Genomic DNA, 22,655 nt, shown 5'->3' on the forward strand with positions numbered 1-22,655 from the left:
ATGATAATAAATTGTTCTAAGTTAGTTTAATGCCAAGGGTTACAATATTTATAACTGATTCGTGTGCTTTTAATTTAATTATCTTTGCCACTAATAGATTATTTGCATAATTTGATCAGCAATATTGTGGATTATCTGAATAACCAGAATAAAATAAGCTCATTATTTTAATCCATGCGATTTTATCGATAGTTCTTTTACAATGGTTTAGTTCCGTTGCATCACATATCCTGTTTCCTGTGGTAACGAAGAAATTTATTGTTTTCCCGGTTGAAAAAAAAAACATGTTTCACCTATAGAGTAGGGGATTTCCAAGGTTAATAAATGCATTTCTTATAATAGTAACTAGTCTAGTCAGTTTATTTTCTTGTCTTCCTCAAAAAAGAAATATCGACCTTTAGATCATTCGGTTGAACTTCAATGCAACAATGTGATTGAGAAAAGGCGTTCGTAAATTCGAAATGTTCTAGACAAGTGCACCAGTGGATGTTTTGATTTAGTTTAGAGGATGTTTGTGTAAAAGAAGTAAGTAATTATTTTTGTTATCATGCATTTTGAGAAACAAATCTAAATGTTTTTTCATTGATTTTATTGACAATGTGATTTTATTGACATATATTAAATTCCTAAACTACTGATATTTTTATGCAATTGAAGTTTTAATATATATAATTTAATTCCAAAATAGATTATTTTTTTTGTGTAATTTTATTCACAATATTATTTTTATATGTTTTAAAAATAGGCATCACATTTTTATCAAGTTTACTGTAATAATGGGTCGAGATTTGATTCTGTCTAAATGTTGTTTATTACCAAAGAGGATACATTGATATAATGGACTAGTGAAACATTTCTTATGCATCTAGGAGGAAAAAAAATCATATAATGAGCATTTAAAGATCACAAATAAAAGCTTATAACTATTAAACAAATTTATTTTGAAACTTTGAAAGAACTTTTAATTTTCTCTTCTTTATGCTTGACAAAATTTTTTTTTACTATTTTACTAACTTCACTAAAAAATAATGCATTAAAGTTAAATGGAGAAAATGCAGCTAATAGGACAAATGGCCCAAAAATAAGCGGGGAATAATTACAGTTTTTCACATTTACTGATTAATAAAACAAAACACATTTTAGATATCAAATCACTTTAACAATAGAACTAAAATCATAAATTCTATTCACTCAAGATCTTAAACCATAATCAGGACCTTGACTGAGAAAAAAAAATAATAATCGGGAGGCCATTTTTATACAGCATTAGATCAAAAGGAACACAATTTTTTAAACAATTGAAGAGGACAGAAGAACCTGGTTCGAATAGTAAACGACGGGCTATAACAACTAGTTTATAAAAATTCAATTGTATACTTTTGTTAGATAAAGCTATTCTTGGGTAACAAAATATTTAAAAAAGAAAATAAAAGAAAAAGAACACATTTTTTTTTTACAAACGACCAGGATCATAACTTAAGAAGAAGAAAAAAACAGCGTGTCTTTTATAACTGTAAAAGTGTAAAAACTCTATTTGGCACTTCTGTCGTTATATGAAATGAAACACTTTTTTGGATAATAAATTATTTGAAAAAATAGAAAAGTTGTGTAGAAATGGAAAGTTCATTTTAATATGCATTTCTCATAGAAAATATAAATGTATATCACAGAAAATAGGGACTTTTAATCAATTAAAACTATAAATAAATAAAAGCTTCATCAATTTTTTGCATTTAATAATTGTATACATATTAATTATCACTTAACGTTGATAGATATGTGTTCGATTTGGTAGTTTTTTCGCCGAATTTCCACATACGGTTTTCAATAATATTTACAGAACGATTACGGCGACTTTAAATTGAGTTCATATCTTAGATTAAATTTTTTTCCATCTATGGGTTGACAATAAATTGTAAACACGACCCTATTTATTTCCTCGTGCTTCTCATAGGTCAAGAGCATTTGTTGAACAGTATAAAAACATTGTTACGTTAATATATTTTTTCACCAAATAAATTCTTGCTTCAGATGACTGCTTTTAATGGTATAGTCATTATTTTGAAGTTAAAATTTTATCCCCCTTAAATTAATCTTATAAAATACTTATACGACGTTTTAATATTTTTTTTAAATGAGGACTCTTAATTTCAAGAACAAATAAAAATTATGAGTTTACAGGATTTACTATGTCCTAATAATATTTATTTTCAATTATCTTAATTCGGATGTTTAAGATGATAGGAATTCGTCTACGGCTTCCAAGTTTAATCTAAGTTAATTTCAAAGACCTATCTTACCTGAATTATTTTATAAAATTAATATTATATATGTATATATGCACCGAAGAGCTATTACATTATGACCACCCTGCTTACAGCATGTAGGACCACCTTTAGCCCTCAAAACTGCTAGCACCCGCCGTGGCATTGATTCCACAAGGTGCTGATAGGTAGTCTGAGGTATCTGGTACCAAGCGCTCACCAACTGGTCCTGCAATTCCCTCCCATTTCGAGGGGGTAGCGTGGTAGCAAGAATTTGGTTTTCCAAGTAGGACCACAAATGCTCTATTGGATTAAGGTCAGGTGAATTTGGGGGCCAAGACATGACTTGAAAGTCACTGGAATGTTCCTTGAGCCAATCCATGACGATTCGATCCTTATGACATGGTGCATTATCCTGTTGGTAAGCACCATCCCTCCCCCGCAGGAAAAACTGTTGCCATGAATGGGTGAACCTGGTCTGCAACTATGTTCAAGTAGCTTACAGACGTCAGGGATTGTTGGTCCTAATGTGCCCCAAAAAAAACATTGTTCCTGGGCGAGCCCATTGTTATAGATGGAGGGTGGTCATAATGTAATGGCTCTTCGGTATATATATATATATATATATATATATATATATATATATATATATATATATATATATATATATATATATATATATATATATATATGTAATAACAGGGCTCCAACCCTGTTATTAGTGTTGTATTTAGCTTGAAATAATTGCAGTCATAAGCCATCAGACGTTCTAAACAGGTTTATTTAAATGGAGACTGGTATTGCTAACAGTTGAAGTCCAAGTTCCCTACGGGAGGGGAATGGACAAGACTCCGGACAATTCCGGCACAGCTTATCAGGACCACATTATGATGAAAAGGACACGCAAAACAATGCGTTCTTAGGTTTTATAGCAACCTAGATTTGAAGTAAAAAGGCACATTCGTACATTCCTTGTATCCTTACGCATTAAGGAAAATCATTTCTGCTTCCTTATATGGTAGTGAAAAAGGGCACGATTCTATAAATAACTCTTCCTTTGAAATATAAATCTATTTATATTTCAATGGTATGTTTTCAGCCTTGATTTCCCAAAATAGAATCTCTCGACGTTTATTCTTTAACAAAGACATTTTATGAAAACGAAAGAGTTTTAATTCTTTTATTAATACAAAAGTATTTAATTTTTGTATTACATCCCCCCCAAAAAAAAATTTTGGTGAGCCAAAATAAAAAATTTAGAATACTTTAAATTTAAAATTTTTAGGTTGGTACGATTGTTCCTTTTTCCTTACTACAAACAACATTTTTTCAATTATGAGAAGAAAAATATTATTTACAATGACAAAAATATGAAAAACATGATTATGCAATTTATCTATTTAGTAACTAAACAGAAAGAAAAATGAAATATTTACATAACTAATCTACTAAAATTTTCAAAAAAATTTTTCACACAAAAATATACAAAATTTTTATGCAAAACGAACTGGACAACAAGTGTCATTTATTCAGAATTTAAGATTCTGTGTGGTTAATAGGGGTTATTTACTTTATGAAAATCTGTATTCCCCGTTAAAATGGAGGAAAACAGAATTTCATGAAGCAGAGGGAAAATGAGAGATCCAGATTGGACAATATAAAAATAGTTTATAAAAATTTTTCTCACCTTTGAGAAAAAAAAAAGTTCAACTTGCATCGCCCTCACATCAAAATGATGTAGAGGTAAACATCTCCACACGTGATTCGGATCTCTCAAAAATATAGGGTTTACTTCTTCCTTTGAAGAAAGTAAAAAAATTTCTTTTCCTTTGGACTCTATTCATGATTTAATTTCAACATTTGTGGGTTGTGATATTTTCTAAGCTTTGATACATGTACTATTTCAAAATTTTGTTTACTCAACATATTCTTTTTATTTATTTTGTAATTAGTTTCTGAAATTTTTTGAAGAATTTTATACGGTCCACTAAAAGGAGGTGACAACTTCCTCGTATTAGGATAAGTAAATTCTTCAAACATAACTAATTCATCAGTTTTAAAATCTATATCTAAAAATCTAGGATCATAATAGATTTTATTTCTTTCATGATATTCTTTAGTTCTTCGAATTGCTATTTTTTTAGCTTCCTCAACAGGTGGATAGATTTTTTCCTTTAAGGGATTTTCATAGGGGAGTCTACCATGCATGAGGTATGCAGGTGGAAATTTTGTTACAGAATGGGGAGTTAAGTTATAAGTATTAACTATATCTTTTAACATAGTAGGCCAGGGAGTTTTAGTAGGTTTTTCATTGATTTTACATTTTAAACTCGTAATTATTGTTTGACCAAGGCGTTCTACCTTGCCATTAGACTGCGGATGATGTGCAGTTGTCAATAATTGTTGAATTTTATTATGCTTCAAAAATTTTTTAAAATGAGAAGAAGTAAAGGCAGCGTTTCTATCACTCAACAAGGATTTAGGAATTTGATTTTGAAAAATTTGATGTAAAAAATTTGTATAGGTTTCTGAGCTAATGGATTTTGATGCAAAAGCCCAAATGTATCTTGTGAGGTGGTCAGTAATTAAAGTTAAATATTTTTTTGTTGAATTATAGTAATTCAATCCACCAACACTATCTATTGCTAGCAAGTCAAATGACTGATTAACAGGGGGTAAGGATTGTAATAATCCAAATCTTTTTTGTCGCGGTTTTTTATTTAATTGGCACGTATGACAATGTCTACAAAATTTTGCTATATCTGAAGTTATGTTATTCCAATAATAAACAGGGGTTATCAAGTTTATCATTTTTTGCACTCCTGGATGATTAAATTTATCATGAGCAATTTGCAGAATTTTTAATCTCAACGAAAATGGAACAACTATTTTAGTAAAATTTTTCTTACGTACACATAAAACATTATTGATATCAACAAAATTACCTTGTAAGTTATCTTTCCTTTGAGCTTCAACAATTTCATCCAATTTTAACAAATGTGAAACATGAACATTATTATTGTTACAATTAATTTTGACAAGTGAATGTGTTGCATCTCTCGAAAGCCAATCTGCTTCAAAATTAGTAGAACCTTTTGTGTATTTAATATCATATTCATACATACTTAACAATAATGACCATCTAAATAATCTACCTTTTAAATTTTTAACATTTTTTAGCCAAACTAAAGCAGCATGGTCAGTATGTATGGTGAATTTTTGGCCAAAAAGATAATGGTGGAATTTATTTAAAGAATCTACAATAGCAAGACATTCAAGTTCTGTAATTGCATAGTTTTTTTCATAGTCCCTTAAGGAACGAGAATGAAAAGCTACAGGACGCAATACACCACATTCATCTGTCTGTTTTAACACAGCACCAATTCCAACTAACGATGCATCAACAAAAAGATGACATTCATGATTAGGATTAAAAATTTTCAAAATTGGTTTACAAATAATAGCATTTTTTAAAAGTTCAAAAGATTGTTGACATTTTTCTGACCACACCCATTTTACATCTTTCTTTAACAAGTTATTTAAAGGATGTCGAATACTTGCATAACTATCAATAAATTTATTGTAAACATTTATTGATCCAAGAAATCTTTGCAATGATTTTACATTTTTAGGGGGTAATAATTTTTTAATAACCTCAATATTATGGTTATCGGGTGACACAATTCCATTGCTTATTTCATATCCTAAAAATTCTATTTGTTTTTGCAAAAATGAACATTTTGAAAGTTTTAATTTTAAGTTTTCTTGTTTACAAATATCAAAAATCTTTTTAAGATGGGTTAAATGTTCATCATAAGAATTAGAAAATATAATGATATCATCAAAGTAGTTTGTAGCAAATTTAATTTTATGTTTATTTAAAATTCTACGAATTGTACGTTGAAAGATGCTTGGCGCATTCTTCCAGCCAAAAGGTAATCTTAAGTATTCAAATAGACCATTGTGAGTAGCGAATGCTAATTTCTCAGTGTCATCAGGATGAATACGAACATGATGATATCCCTGTGATAAATCTATTTTAGAATAATAACAACTATTGGATAATTTTTCAATTAAAGACTGTATTAAAGGTAGAGGTTCGGAATCTGTTTTTGTAATTTGATTTAATTTTCTAAAGTCAACACATAAACGACTCTTTTTATTTTCATCTTTTTTAAAGACTAAAGTTACAGGGGCAGCATAAGGGGATGAACTTTCTTTTATAATGTTATTTTTTAACAATTCTTCTGTTTGTAAATCAATTTCCTGTTGTTGTTTTGGGGATGTTTTGTAAGGCCTTAGAGATATAGGTAAATCTGATGTTAACCTGACTCTTTGCGGTTCGATTCTAATTTCTCCTACGTCATGTTTATGTTTTGCAAAAATATCATCATAACTTTTTAAAATTTCTTTTAAGTCCACATTTTCTATCTCGCTTTCATTTTTTATTTTTTCGTCGATATTAACCTGATAATGTATGCATCCATTACCTAGATCTATCTCCGAATCATTTGAAATTTTTGGACATTTTTTCTTTTTCCTATTTGTCCTTTTCCTTTTATTTTTGTTACCCTTTACATTATTTTTTTCAATGTTTACTTTAACTGAAACATCTTCAACTTTTATTTTTTCAACATTTTTAACTTTAACATTTTGAGAATTTTGTTGTCTAATGTGCAAAGATAAGTTGTCACTGTTAGAATTAGCAGAGGTGATCAATCTCTTACCAAATTGAGTAACAACTGGCCCGACACAGTCAATAGACAAACAAAAATCTTTGCAAGTCTGCAACCCTAATAAAGCATATGGTAATTCAGTATCAATTATAAAAAACTTAGCTGAGTTAACAATTTCGCCTATCTTAAGGGGAAACTCACAAATTTCGTTAAGTGTTAGTTGACCTTTCGTTTGGGTAACATTTAATTCCTCACATTTTTTAATAGGAATATTCAATTTTAACACCAAATCTTTTGGTATTACATTCAATGTTGACCCGGTATCAACATTCAACAATATCTCTTTGTTAACTTTTTCATTTTTATTTTGTTTTGGACGTCCCTTTAGGTATTTATTTTCCACTTTACCTCCATTTAGGTATTCATTTTTAACTTTATATCCATTTTCAACTTTATATCCGGATATTATTAATTGCTATTGATTATTTGTCATATTTTGAACGTTCATTTCAACAACATTGCTAGGGTTGTTTACACACGAGGAGCCCATGTGAAATTTATTCCAAAGTCCTTTCTTCGAACAGTATTTACACTGGTTTATTGGGATCTCCTGTGTTGTATGATGTATTTTGGGTTTTGTCACATTCGGGGTTACACATTTATTTTTAGGACAAGCCGGGGCTTTATGTCCTGGTGCATTACATTTATAGCACTTTATGTCATATTTTGGGTTTTCCATTTTTTTCATAAATGGTCCCTTATTATTTTGAAATTTACTTTTGTCTAAGTCACTTTTAATTTTTTCATAAATTTTAAGTTTTTGTTTAAATTCAAAAAGATTATTGGCTCCATAAAGAATTGATTTATTATTTGTTTGGTCTGGTATTCCCTGAATTATGTAAGTGATTAGAGCTAAGTCATCAATATCACTTTGAGTTGAAATTTCTTTCATTTTTAGGAAATATTCTTGAAGTGTTTCATTATACCTTTGCTTTCTTTTTTGCAACATTGCATGTACTTCTGCACTATTACAACTAAGTCCGAATTCTTCAAACAAAAGATTTTTTAATTTTTCATAAGAATTTAAATGAGTTTCACTTCTAATTAAAGTTAATGCATTTCCCTTCAAACATCTTTTAGCAAATAAAAATTTTTGCATATCAGACAATTTAAATAAGGTAGCATGAGTTTCAAAATTTTCAAACCAAGAATTTATATTTTCGTGTTTTTCTCCTTTAAAAATAGGAGTAACTGCTTCAACATCAGCGAAATTAACTATTAATTTAGTTTCAGGTTCTCTATTATTTAAATCATTACTAGAATTTTGACTATAGGATGCCATATCTTTATCAGTATAAACATGAGTTTGTATTTCTTTATCAACATACATTTTAGTATTTAAACTAGCTTGTGTAAATTGACTTACACAATTTTTAATTGGTAAATGTGATTCAAAATCCGTTTGAGTTTGTTTACATTGAAATTGTTTAGTTTCCTCCTCATCTTCAGAGGAATTTTCAATTACTAAAGAATTTTTTAAAAAATTGAAATCGCATAAACAAGTTAAGATGTGTTTGGCAATTTCATCTTTATTTCCTTCACTGGAAATATTTAAAATGTCTGAAATTTTGACTAAGTCCGAAAAATTGAAAGTATTACAAATTTCTTGTAGTTTGTTTGAAAATTCTTCATCGTTTGGTTCAAAAGAAAATTCAGAAAAATTTAAAATTTTGGTACGGTTTAATCTAGAAAAATCATTTGGAAACAAAAGTTTAAATAATAACTTAATTTTGTTTGCCGTCACTAATTTAATTGACGTTTGAATCACATTTATTTCCTTTAAAAACATTTTAGATGCACGATAAATACAATACTATATCATAATATTATATATAAAAAAATATATAAACACAAGAAATACAATCTAACTCTATTCCATTATTCAAAATAAAATATTTAAATTACTACTCATATCTAATATTACTAAAATATTCAATCATAACATTGAGAAAAAAAAAAATGAGAGAAAAAAAAAATATATCTACATTAAATCCTTTCCATTCACACTTTCTTTTGACCTTCATCTATTTTTCTTTGATGAGAGACACAAAATATATCACTTTTTAATTCACAACTTGAGTAGTAAGAATTGTAGGATCACTCGGTGTCGAATCACTACCATGTTTGATGTTTCTTCCAACTTTGTGGCACTATGGAATTGTAGGGTCATCGGATGGGATACTTTCACTGGTTTCAGGGGGACACTCACCAGCATTCCAGGCGCGACGAGGTACCAGTAGTACGGGTGGAAAATCGCCATCCTTCCTTCCTTCAACGTTTTTTTCACTGCCGATTTTTTTCTCCTCCGGGGGTGATGGAAAATTTCAACTTAGCAGTCAGCCGGTCCAAAGATTTCCTCAGCAAGCAACTATGCTGCCGACTTGTAATAACAGGGCTCCAACCCTGTTATTAGTGTTGTATTTAGCTTGAAATAATTGCAGTCATAAGCCATCAGACGTTCTAAACAGGTTTATTTAAATGGAGACTGGTATTGCTAACAGTTGAAGTCCAAGTTCCCTACGGGAGGGGAATGGACAAGACTCCGGACAATTCCGGCACAGCTTATCAGGACCACATTATGATGAAAAGGACACGCAAAACAATGCGTTCTTAGGTTTTATAGCAACCTAGATTTGAAGTAAAAAGGCACATTCGTACATTCCTTGTATCCTTACGCATTAAGGAAAATCATTTCTGCTTCCTTATATGGTAGTGAAAAAGGGCACGATTCTATAAATAACTCTTCCTTTGAAATATAAATCTATTTATATTTCAATGGTATGTTTTCAGCCTTGATTTCCCAAAATAGAATCTCTCGACGTTTATTCTTTAACAAAGACATTTTATGAAAACGAAAGAGTTTTAATTCTTTTATTAATACAAAAGTATTTAATTTTTGTATTACATATATATTTTTAATCAGAACTCGAATTCGAATTTTACTTTCTGCTTGAACAGCATTTTATATAAAACAAAATTCTACAAGCTATAACAATAAAATGTTATATAACTACTAAACGACATCTTTTTTTTTATTAAAAAAGAATAATTAAAAAATGCTTATTAGCAAATAGGCGCGAAAACCACAATGGAAAGGATTGTAACCAAAAAAGCTGTATTAAAGTAAATAATATTCATTTCACACCTTAAGAATTATATGATGGCTTAAAGTAAGTAAGGATAATTTTCTAAAATAACTGACTTATAAAATGTTCAACTGATTGATTTAATTTTTTCGATAAAATTATTCTCAGATTATTAGAAAAGAATTGAAAATTTCTAATCAATCTTTTACTTTCGACTTAATTAGGCTTTGAAATAAAATAATAAAAAAACTCTCCCACAACAGCCAAACGTCATCCAAGGAGGTCATGGAGGTTAATATTCCAAAATTTTTAACCCAACGGCATGATGGTGGTCAAGTGGTCACATTCAGCACCGGCCGCTTTTACTTTCTAGACTAGGTGATACTCTTCGATCTGAAGCAGGCTAGACTTCTACCTATCACTGAAATAACACAGTTAACTATGTTACCGAAATTGAATATGTAGACTTTAATGTCACGAGCAAGAAAAGTCGACTACACCGCCTTAAATATAAACACTATATACACACAAATTTAATTTACTGCCTAACTGCTGATGACTAAACTGTCTTGTAAAATAGAAAAGGGTAGAAAGACTTCCGGGATTGAGAACCTCGTGCTAGCCGTAACTGACTACGGAAACAAACCTCATGAAGCGAATATAGAACATGATTCCTGCTTCCAGAAAGGTCCTTTATCAGAACCGGATTTTAAAATGGATGAAATAATAACTATTATTGAAATAGATTAAATAAACATTGTACACTACATATCATATCAAATGCAATAAGCAAAGAGACCAGAGTAATGCATGATCGTTTTATAATGCCCATAATAGTTATAATCCATTATCATAATAACAATCGCAATTCATTAGCTTTTAATTGGATAGAACTAAGTATGCCAAACAAGCTATATCACCGACTACTCAAATCTGACCAGACAGTACTTACTTTCAAAATAATAAGACAACAGAATTATTAATCGATTGATTGAATGCACAGTTTATCGGCACAGCACCGTATGCAGCAATGCTGTGGAAAATTAAACTCACGCGCACATAAGACAATAATATCAAAAGATGCTATAGACTAGGTCGGTCGAAACAAGAAGGGGGAGAAAAAAGAAAGAATCTAAATTAAAGTTATTTATAAATACTGGATCATTTAAAATTATTTTAAATATAAATGTAAAATGAGCCACGGAGGCTCAGTGATTTAAGTGCTGAGCTCTCAAGGTTCAATCTCTGGCGGTGACTCGATGCTCCCTTAGCTTCAAATCGATGAATATCTGCTCAATTTTGACCTTATTGCCACCATCATGCCGTTGGTCATAAAACTGTGGTGTCTTACTTTCCATGACGCCCTTGAGACTTATAATGGCTTGTTGTGGAAATATTTTACTCATAAATAAGAAAAATTCTTCTTCTTCTTGGGCACTACAGCCTATGACAGGCCAAGGCCGTCCCAGTAAGTTTTGGCCATCTTGATCTATTCTGTGCCATGGCCTTACAGTTAGTTATTCCTATTATCTTTCGTTAGTTATTCCTATTATCTCAACTGCGTCCAGCCGCCTAGTCGGTGAACGACCCCTTTTTTTTGTACCTTCAGGTTTAAAAAAAGTTACTTGTTTGGCGGAGTTTTGGTCTTCAGATCTATAAAGGTGTCCCAGCCATCAAATGCGATTGGCCTTAATAGCATGAACTATGTCTGGTTGTTTATACTTTTTATATAACTCATGATTGTAAAGGGTGCGCCATTTGTTATTCTCAATACAAAAAAAAAAAAAAAAAAAAAAATTAGGAGTTCCTTAATGTTATATAACAGAAATCCAACAATTTCTTAAGATTGAAAAAGTGAAAATTATAATTTTAAAAAAAAAATCGTGAAATTGACGAAAAATGCAAAAAGAACAAAAATAAAATTTCAAACCAGAAGAATTACTCAATACATTAACTTCGACTTGGATTCAGAATCGAACATTTCAAAATGTTGAGGTCAAATAATTTGTATTACTTTATTCGAAACTTTCCCTTCGCGATAGGCAACTAGCTGTCTGGTTTGTCAGACTTATCTATTACAGATCTTTGACGTATTTTTCATATACATGACGTGCCGTGATTGCGAAGTTGAAGAGATTTTTCGGAATCGCTTTAATATCTTTTCTTTATAAATTGACCATCATGTAAAGACGTTCTTATAATAAATACGACGGATATTGCCAAATGGGAAGATTTCTCTGAATGGTGAGTAACGATCTTCATTTGTTGTGTAAAATGAAATAATAGAAAGTTCGGAAAATTTATAACGAAAGACAGCAATTCACTTACTTATTATTTTATGAATTAAGAAATAGCATTTGCTTTTCTTTTTTTCTTTTCTTTTTTTTTTCTTGCGCTGTTTTACCCGAATTCTTTTGTCTGCAATTATTTAAAGTGCCAGACGTTTCGTTTCACAATTTGCTATTAGACGCTGGTCGTAAATTCTAAATTAAATAAAATGTTACATTTTTTAAGTGGATGAAAAGGACAAAACTTAATTTTCGTCATAAAAAAAACGGAAAATGTAGGGAGCATCACTTTTGTTATGAATTTCTATCACCACCGAAAGTTTTCCCCTCGTCTTTCGAAAGTAATGTGCCCTATATTTATTGTTTTCTTCCCCTAAAAAGATATAATTATTTTAGCTTTTTTAATACACTTGAAAAACGTTTTTATTTTGATGAATTCTTAACTTCTTTTCAGTTTTATGCCTGTTTATGTCATAAAAAAAACAGACAAAAATATAATTATTTTAGCTTTTTTAGTCCACTTGAAAAACGTTTTTATTCTGATGAATTCTTAACTTCTTTTCAGTTTTATGCCTGTTTATGTCATTAAAAAAACAGACAAAAATCGAATTATTTTAGTTTTTTTTGTCCACTTGAAAAACGTTTTTATTCTGATGAATTCTTAACTTCTTTTCAGTTTTATGCCTGTTTAAGACAGAAAGCGATCAAAATTTCGTTTTGAGACAAATATTACTTGATTAAAAAAAAAAAAAAGAAAAAAAAAAAGGAACAATTATGACTTGCATTGACATTAGTCACAGACCTTGATGCGATGTGAAGTTAATTATAAATCTGTATTTTTCATAACTTATTATTTTTTCAATCTACTTAAAAAAAAAAAAAAAAAATGAAGCATTTATTCCTGAAGCAGCCCATTGTGGTTCGGTTATGAAAGTTAAGGCTCCACAATTTCGTGACCAACTACATGATTGCCGCAATGAGGTCGGCTTAGCGGGCTGACAGCTTTTACTTCCCAGACAAGCTGGAAACAATTAATTTGAAGCTAGGAGGGCTTCAAGCCGCCAGGGTCGAACCCCAGCTCTTCACAATGACAATACAGTGCCTTAACCACTGAGCATTGACAGCTTGTTCTAGTAAAAAAATTAGGAATTCGATATTTATTTGATATCCATTGATTATATTAAAATAGAAATTATCAGCATGACTTTAAAACCATGTATGTTATTAGGTTACCGTATCAATAAACAATTATCGAAAGCAAATCAGGGTAGAGTTCATGACATTTGCTCTTGATTCTTTCAAGATTTAAACAGCATTCTTTTTATCTTAATTTGTGTTAACTTTTTGCTTCAAAAAAATTTTTTGGAATCCATTTAAGATAGTGATGCTAAGATTTTATGTGTAAGCATAATACTTTAGTTTTCTTACAGAATTTTACCCGACTATGCTCTTAGTTGGTGAATCATTACATTTCCTTTTTTAGGAAGTATAAAAAAGTTTTTAAATTTTAACCATTGTAAATCCTATGTAAATCTGAACAATGGTTCTACAGATTCGGATTATGTACAGATTCTGAACATAACTTTGTAGTATTATCAGTGCAAAATCCTTTGTCAAATAATTTTTTTCTACTCGAAAAGGAATTTCATAACTTTGCGCAGTTATCAGAGGATATTTCTTTGATTTTGAAATTTTTTCCTCTTGAAAGAAATTTTAGAACTTTACGGTAATATCAGTGCAGTTTTGATTATATAATTTTTTCCATTTGAAAACAAATTTCATGTTTCCCCTGTTATCAATTAGCATTCTTTTTGAGTAATTAATTTAACACGAAAACAAATTTAATAATTTCACAAGTGTTATCCATTCTTTTAATTTGTCATTTAATTCCCTCTGAAACAAATTGTATTGCTTTGTACTATTATCAATTGGAAATCTTTTGAGTAAATAAGTTTTCACTCGAAAGCAAATTGAAATCGAATTTTTTTTTAAAAAAAATTTAAATTTTAACCATTGTAAATCCTATGTAAATCTGAACAGTGATTCTACAGATTCGGATTAAGTACAGATTCTGAACATAACTTTGCAGTATTATCAGTGCAAAATCCTTTGTCATGTCATTTTTTTCTACTCGAAAAGGAATTTCATAACTTTGCACAGTTATCAGAGGATATTTCTTTGATTTTGAAATTTTTTCCTCTTGAAAGAAATTTTAGAACTTTACGGTAATATCAGTGCAGTTTTGATTATATAATTTTTTCCATTTGAAAACAAATTTCATGTTTCCCCTGTTATCAATTAGCATTCTTTTTGAGTAATTAATTTAACACGAAAACAAATTTAATAATTTCACAAGTGTTATCCATTCTTTTAATTTGTCATTTAATTCCCTCTGAAACAAATTGTATTGCTTTGTACTATTATCAATTGGAAATCTTTTGAGTAAATAAGTTTTCACTCGAAAGCAAATTGAAATCGAATTTTTTTTTAAAAAAAATTTAAATTTTAACCATTGTAAATCCTATGTAAATCTGAACAGTGATTCTACAGATTCGGATTAAGTACAGATTCTGAACATAACTTTGCAGTATTATCAGTGCAAAATCCTTTGTCATGTCATTTTTTTCTACTCGAAAAGGAATTTCATAACTTTGCACAGTTATCAGAGGATATTTCTTTGATTTGGAAATTTTTTCCTCTTGAACGAAATTTTAGAACTTTACGGTAATATCAGTGCAGTTTTGATTATATAATTTTTTCCATTTGAAAACAAATTTCATGTTTCCCCTGTTATCAATTAGCATTCTTTTTGAGTAATTAATTTAACACGAAAACAAATTTAATAATTTCACAAGTGTTATCCATTCTTTTAATTTGTCATTTAATTCCCTCTGAAACAAATTGTATTGCTTTGTACTATTATCAATTGGAAATCTTTTGAGTAAATAAGTTTTCACTCGAAAGCAAATTGAAATCGAATTTTTTTTTAAAAAAAATTTAAATTTTAACCATTGTAAATCCTATGTAAATCTGAACAGTGATTCTACAGATTCGGATTAAGTACAGATTCTGAACATAACTTTGCAGTATTATCAGTGCAAAATCCTTTGTCATGTCATTTTTTTCTACTCGAAAAGGAATTTCATAACTTTGCACAGTTATCAGAGGATATTTCTTTGATTTGGAAATTTTTTCCTCTTGAACGAAATTTTAGAACTTTACGGTAATATCAGTGCAGTTTTGATTATATAATTTTTTCCATTTGAAAACAAATTTCATGTTTCCCCTGTTATCAATTAGCATTCTTTTTGAGTAATTAATTTAACACGAAAACAAATTTAATAATTTCACAAGGGTTATCCATTCTTTTAATTTGTCATTTAATTCCCTCTGAAACAAATTGTATTGCTTTGTACTATTATCGATTGGAAATCTTTTGAGTAAATAAGTTTTCACTCGAAAGCAAATTGAAATCGAATTTTTTTTTAAAAAAAATTTAAATTTTAACCATTGTAAATCCTATGTAAATCTGAACAGTGGTTCTACAGATTCGGATTAAGTACAGATTCTGAACATAACTTTGCAGTATTATCAGTGCAAAATCCTTTGTCATGTCATTTTTTTCTACTCGAAAAGGAATTTCATAACTTTGCACAGTTATCAGAGGATATTTCTTTCATTTTGAAATTTTTTCCTCTTGAAAGAAATTTAAAACTTTACGGTAATATCAGTGCAGTTTTGATTATATAATTTTTTCCATTTGAAAACAAATTTCATGTTTCCCCTGTTATCAATTAGCATTCTTTTTGAGTAATTAATTTAACACGAAAACAAATTTAATAATTTCACAAGGGTTATCCATTCTTTTAATTTGTCATTTAATTCCCTCTGAAACAAATTGTATTGCTTTGTACTATTATCAATTGGAAATCTTTTGAGTAAATAAGTTTTCACTCGAAAGCAAATTGAAATCGAATTTTTTTTTTTTTAAATTTAAATTTTAACCCTTGTAAATCCTATGTAAATCTGAACAGTGGTTCTACAGATTCGGATTAAGTACAGGTTCTGAACATAACTTTGCAGTATTATCAGTGCAAAATCCTTTGTCATGTCATTTTTTTCTACTCGAAAAGGAATTTCATAACTTTGCACAGTTATCAGAGGATATTTCTTTGATTTTGAAATTTTTTCCTCTTGAAAGAAATTTTAGAACTTTACGGTAATATCAGTGCAGTTTTGATTATATAATTTTTTCCGTTTGAAAACAAATTTCATGTTTCTCCTGTTATCAATTAGCATTCTTTTTGAGTAATTAATTTAACACGAAAACAAGTTTAATAATTTCACAAGGGTTATCCATTCTTTTAATTTGTCATTTAATTCCCTCTGAAACAAATTGTATTGCTTTGTACTATTATCGATTGGAAATCTTTTGAGTAAATAAGTTTTCACTCGAAAGCAAATTGAATAACTTAAGTGATGTCAGTTATTTTTATCCTTTTAATTGTTATTTTTCAACTCGAAAAATTTTTTTGTAATTTCAGGAGTGATGTCAGAAAGTATTACTTGAATTTGTAATCTTATTCTCTTTGAAACAAATTTTATAACTTTGCTGTGCTATTAGTGATTTTTATTGCGATTGTGTAATTTTTTACATTCAAGAGAATTTTTTTTCAGCTTTCCAATGCAATCAGTTGGTATTATAGATTTTGTAATTTTTTAGACTTAAAAATAAATTTTTAAGCGATTTTCAAGCAACGCAAATGTTATCGTTAACCAATGGACCTTGTTTTTTGTCATTGAATTTTCAAATTAGAAATACTTCCAACTAGACAGAAAAAATCTTCCCTAGCAGCAAAATAACTTGGACCCTTATTGAACCAACATCCATTAATCTTGGCTCAATAAGAGTTCAAAGAGAAATTATTTTTCCGATATTGGCCCTATATAGAATTGACCCCACCCCGTAAGTGGGGACAATTGTAACAAGTGCATGACTGTCAAAAATTGTTAATAACTAATATAATAACATTTAAAATAAGTTTTTTTTCTAGTAGAGGATAGTCTACTTCACTCGTCCGTCAATTAATATTAATAATATATTGGATTTCTTGTTAGTTAAAAATAGTTAAGTAAAAAATTTTACAATTGACCCCACTCTCCCCTACTATGAGAAACGCTATTAGTATTTTTACAGTATAATTCAATGCTTTCCCACATTTTTTTCAACTCGACTCGAGCACCATTTTTCAATTTGATGCTGACATTTAATAATCATTACAGCTTAAACCGAAAGAATATAGAATTTCGAAATAAAAAATTACCAGAATATAAATAGTTAAATTGAAAGGAGTTATTCATAAAATAAATATTCATAAAAAGTATTAGTTATCAATATAAGTTGATGAAATAAAATCAATATTGATATGATTGATGAACTGAACATACACTTCCCTGAACACGCATACACTGAAAATGGATGTACTGGCATAGCACAACTCTTAAATTTCCTAATATTACTTTTGGTTCCATAGAGTGGGAACTCCTGACATAGCTAAACTCTTTAATTTAGCCATATTTTAGGCCATCTTTAGCCATATTTTAGCCATCTTTTTAGTTCCATATTTTAGGAACACTTAGCATAGCAAAACTTTTAATTCTTTTCATAAGACAACAATTATAATTGCACTACAGATAAATCTTCCTTTTACAATAATTTTTATTAACGAATTAGAATTCATTTTAAAATAAAGCAATAAAAAGTGGAAATAAATAATCGAAATTAGTTTAAAAAAATTTAAACAACTTAAAAATACATTCGAAAACAATTCTCATATTGTTGCTATATGCAGATAACAACACGAAGTTTCTAACAATAAAATGTTTAAAAAGGAAATGAATCAGATTGCTAAGCCTTTTTTTTTAGTAGTAACTAAAAATAAAATTAAGAATGGAGGAAGTAATTAACTTTTCTAAGATAAACCACACGAGCTTTTCTGTAAGTTAGTTTAGTAACTACAGGAAACTATTTTTTAAGTTGATAAAGAAGCGTCAATCAGTTAGATTGTTTAGTTACTGAATTTACATCACTGTTCCCCCTTCCAACTTCTTGCATTTCTTAGTAACTTCTTACCAACTTCTTAGTAAGAAAATTATTATAACTTATATTGTATTCATTAAATGTAAAAGTAATAGGCAACCAAAAATATGAGCTATTGATTACAACTTTCTAGTGAAGAACCTAAAAAAAAAAATAGAAGTTAGATATTTTTTTTAAAAAAAATAGTCGCAAGACGCGCAAGAGGAAAAAAAAACACACACAAGGGCGGGATCAAAAGTTTGACGTTAATTTTTCTGAAAGCACTTTAATTTTCTGCGAAAAACGACATAAAAAAAGTGACATACGAAACACCTACTTTCAAAAAATTTTTTTAAAAATAGTATTTCCTTATGTCTATTTAAAAGCAAAAATTTATATTGTGCTCATTAGAAATGTACACTTAGAATTTTTCCGTAAAGTATAAATATGGCATCACGGGAATATGTTCAGTATACTATTAGAAATTTTGGAACGTTGAGCTATATCGTTCAAGTGTGCTACAACCTTAGTATGGTGCTAAGTTGAACTTTATCGTACTTCTTAAACTTGATTACACAATATTACAGTTTAACTTGAACGGAAACATGGTTCAGCTTAACACCGAATTAAGGTAGCAGCTAATTCACTCCGTATTATGGCTCAGGATACAGACATTGTGGGTCAAAGCAAAACTGATTTTGCTCAGGGCGTAATGTAAGTAGTTCTAAATTATGGTTTTATACATTTTTTTCCTAAAGTGATTTTTCACAACCCAAGTTTGAGTAGTTACAGTAGATTTCGGCCTGATCCGACATAGATTAGGTAATCTCAAGTTCAGACCGAATCATATGTGTTTATTTGTTTATATCCGTCGTTGAACAGCCGATCCAGTTTTGGGTTTACGACTACTAATGTTCAACTACGTAGCCTTGCAATTTTGAACCCAATCCAGAAGACAAGGAAACTCCTGGATCAGTACCCCCAGATGTATGATTTGTTATCGGAACATGGAGGACTCTGTGACTTGACAGATTTAACGTGCATCAGTCGCCATTTGCTACACGGGGAGTCTTTGGCCGGCGGGATCGAACCCACGACCTCTTGAACATGGGCTCCGTGCCCTACCAACCAGGCTATCCCGGCCCCGAATCATGTGTGTGTCGAATCTAATGTAAGAATGGTACCATAAGGCGTCCAGATTTTGAGAGGATGAAATAAATGCATACAGTTACCATAGTTTTCAAGCCGGAGAAAAAATTTTCCATCAACTAAGCATCTGTAGAATGATTAATTTTTTTAAATTTCTTAGCTTGTTTTTAACTTAACTAAATTCAAATCGATGATGATAAGCGGATTTTTTTTTATTTGTCAGAAATAATAAAATCTGATCGGAGCTTCTGATTATTAAAAGAACCCCCCCCCCCGTGCAAAACGACAACTATGAGTGAGTCCGAGCTCTTCTCTAATAAATGACATATTTGAAATCTTTAATTATGATGTTCAAAAATCTTTCAAGAGTTTTGACACATGGCTGGTCCTGGGTGTAGCAGAACGAAATGCTGTTCCTATTAAAGTATAAAACTTCTTAACTAGTTTAATAAACAATAATACTAATAAACCCTCAGAGAACTTTTCATAGTTAATATTTAGTTTTATCTTGCAGGTATTGAAAAAAAAATGAAGCCAAGAGGAATCAACTTCATAATGCGTATCATATTCTCCCATTGTTTTTATGTGATATTTGTGTTGGCAGTTGTTGACGGCCTGAATGTGTTTAGACGAACTGAATTGTTTAATAACACTAATAACTTTCTAGAAGATGATTATCCATCATCGAATTACACAACAGACAATATCTCAACCTCAGAACCTAAGAAACAATTCGAACTTTTTTCCAATCTGAATTTTTCAGATAACATAAATAATAAAGGAATGTTTGAACATATCAACATTTCAGAGACATACCTAGCAGATCACGTTTCAATTAATTCTCTTCAAGATGATATAAATAAATACATAATAGAAAACAATATGCCTGTCTTAACAAATGAAACTAATTATTCAATATCAAATAACAGTGTAAATTTTAGCAATAAAAGTATTGCCAACGTTTCGAACCAAAATATGACTAACTTTTTTAATGATTCAAAAAGTGCTGTATCAAATAACAGTGTGAATTTCGACAATAGTAGTACTAAGAATGTTTCGAGTCAAAATATGACTAACTTTTTAAATGATTCAAAAAGTGCTGCATTAAATAACAGTGTGAATTTTAGCAACGGTGATAAAAACAGCATTTTAAATCAAAATATATCTAATGATTCAAAAAGCGCTCAGTTTGACATCGTTTTATCTGGAAATGCTACAAACGAAATAGTTCTACAAGTATCATCAAAACGTTATAATTCACCTAATTCATTTATGTTTGAAAATGAGGTTAGGTTAGCGAAGTTCGTTTATAAAAGTGAATCAACTGGCCTAGATCACACCAAATCAGAATTCGGAGAAACAGCAGCTAGTCAACAATCACATACTTCTACATCAAGTGACAATATCGCTTACGAGAATTCCATAACAAACACAAATTCCATAAATGCGTCAAGTGACATTGATACAGAAAATCATACCACAGATGAAACCTTAACTTTTGCACCAGAATACCAAGTTCACTCTCGAGGAGTCCTTTCCCGGAGAGCCAGATTTGACGAAGAGGAGGAAAGTAATTTTGAACAAGAAGGCCAAGCATCTAGACGTACTGGAAAAGTATCCAGGATACCATTGATACCGAATTTCCCTGATACCGAGAGGCCTATTCAAGAAGAGCCAGATAATGCAACTTATGAGCAACTAAATGAATTCATTGCGCAAATGAGATCAGCGAGAGGTATTTTTCCTTTTTTTCTTGTGCTTAGCTTGAAATTCATTGTTAAATATTTTTCAAATTATTTATAGTTATGCTATAACTTAATACTATATCAAATTATTTATAGTTATAAATTTATTATTGATAGAGCAATTTCGTTTTTATCAAGCTTGTGGTCGTAGGTTATTTCTGTACTCTTATATTTTAGGCAGATTATTTTTTCAACTAAAAATATAAAATATATTTTTTTGGATGTTTTAGTTTTAAGATATTTATAAAAAGTTAGAAATTATAGTAAAATTAAAATAATAAAGTCGATTGAGTTAGAACAAGTTAAAAAAAGAATGCAATACAGGACTTTTTAATGTATATAATTTCAGATTATAGTCAAGTTACTTAAATCTCACCTGTATGGAAAAAAATAGATTGCTATCGGTTTTTTACTTAATAAAAACAAGTGCTTCTCTTTTTCTTTTTATAAAGCATAGAAATTAATTTAACGTTGCAACACTACTTTCCGACTTCTCTTACAAATCGCCCATTGTGCAGCTCTAGTGCAACGTAAATAAAGTACCTACCTACCTTCTCTTACATAGCAAAACAAATACACAATATATTTACGATATTTTTATATAACAGTTATAGAAATTTACCATAAAAATTGACTTTGAAATAAATACAAATTCAGTTGCTGAATAGATAAAATTATAATTTAATATTCATATTTCATTTCATATTTGTACAAATACTTCTTGTCTAATTCGGGTGTGGGGTTTCAAATCTGAAATTAGTTTTGCTCCTAAGGCTATAGATTTTTTTTTTTAAATTATATTTTTAGTCTCTTTTTCGTCAAAATATGCAAGTTTAAAAACGTTATATATATATCAGGGGGTCGTATAAATGTTAAGACAAACTTCTAGAGCTAGGACACATCATCAGAATTAAAACTGCACTGGAACTCATGCCTGTCAATGTCGTTGTAAGCGACTATGAGAACTTCCCTATTACGACGTGTTCCGGTGCACAAGAAAAAAGAACAGTTCGTAATAGGGAAGCGTCTCTAACGACTCATGATGACATTTCTAGACAAGTGTTTCTATGCAATTTTAATCCTAATGATGTGTCCAAGTTCCCCTAGTTTCTCTCAACATTTATACGACTCCCTTATATATATCAGGGGATCATATAAATGTTGAGAGAAACTTCTAGAGCAGAGATCGCCAAAGTGGTCTATATGGACCCCCAGGGGTCTATTTAGCAAAAGTGGGGGTCGATCTGAGCCAGGGGGTCGAATGGGGGTCGATCCGAATCGAAAGGGTCGATTGGGAGTCGAAGAAAA

General features: G+C 29.9%; 1 protein-coding gene across 3 annotated transcripts in view; it reads left to right on the forward strand.

The window, feature by feature from the left end:
• The first annotated feature begins 260 nt into the window (after positions 1–260).
• The window catches only part of LOC107446964 (uncharacterized), a 32,779-nt gene continuing 10,384 nt past the window's right edge, over positions 261–22,655 (forward strand). The window contains exons 1-2 of one of the 3 annotated variants that reach the window (XM_087161238.1): positions 261–525; positions 20,117–21,337. In XM_087161238.1, the coding sequence (XP_087017364.1) occupies positions 20,131–21,337 (1,207 nt within the window). In that variant the 5' untranslated portion in view covers positions 261–525; positions 20,117–20,130. Of the gene's footprint in view, positions 526–12,185; positions 12,331–19,061; positions 19,168–20,116; positions 21,338–22,655 lie in introns of those variants that run through there. The other 2 variants (XM_087161237.1, XM_087161235.1) reach the window with 2 other exon arrangements.

Source organism: Parasteatoda tepidariorum, chromosome 4 (assembly GCF_982258835.1).
Source record: "Parasteatoda tepidariorum strain Cologne lab strain chromosome 4, Ptep-v5.0, whole genome shotgun sequence".
NCBI classification, from domain to species: Eukaryota; Metazoa; Arthropoda; class Arachnida; order Araneae; family Theridiidae; genus Parasteatoda; species Parasteatoda tepidariorum.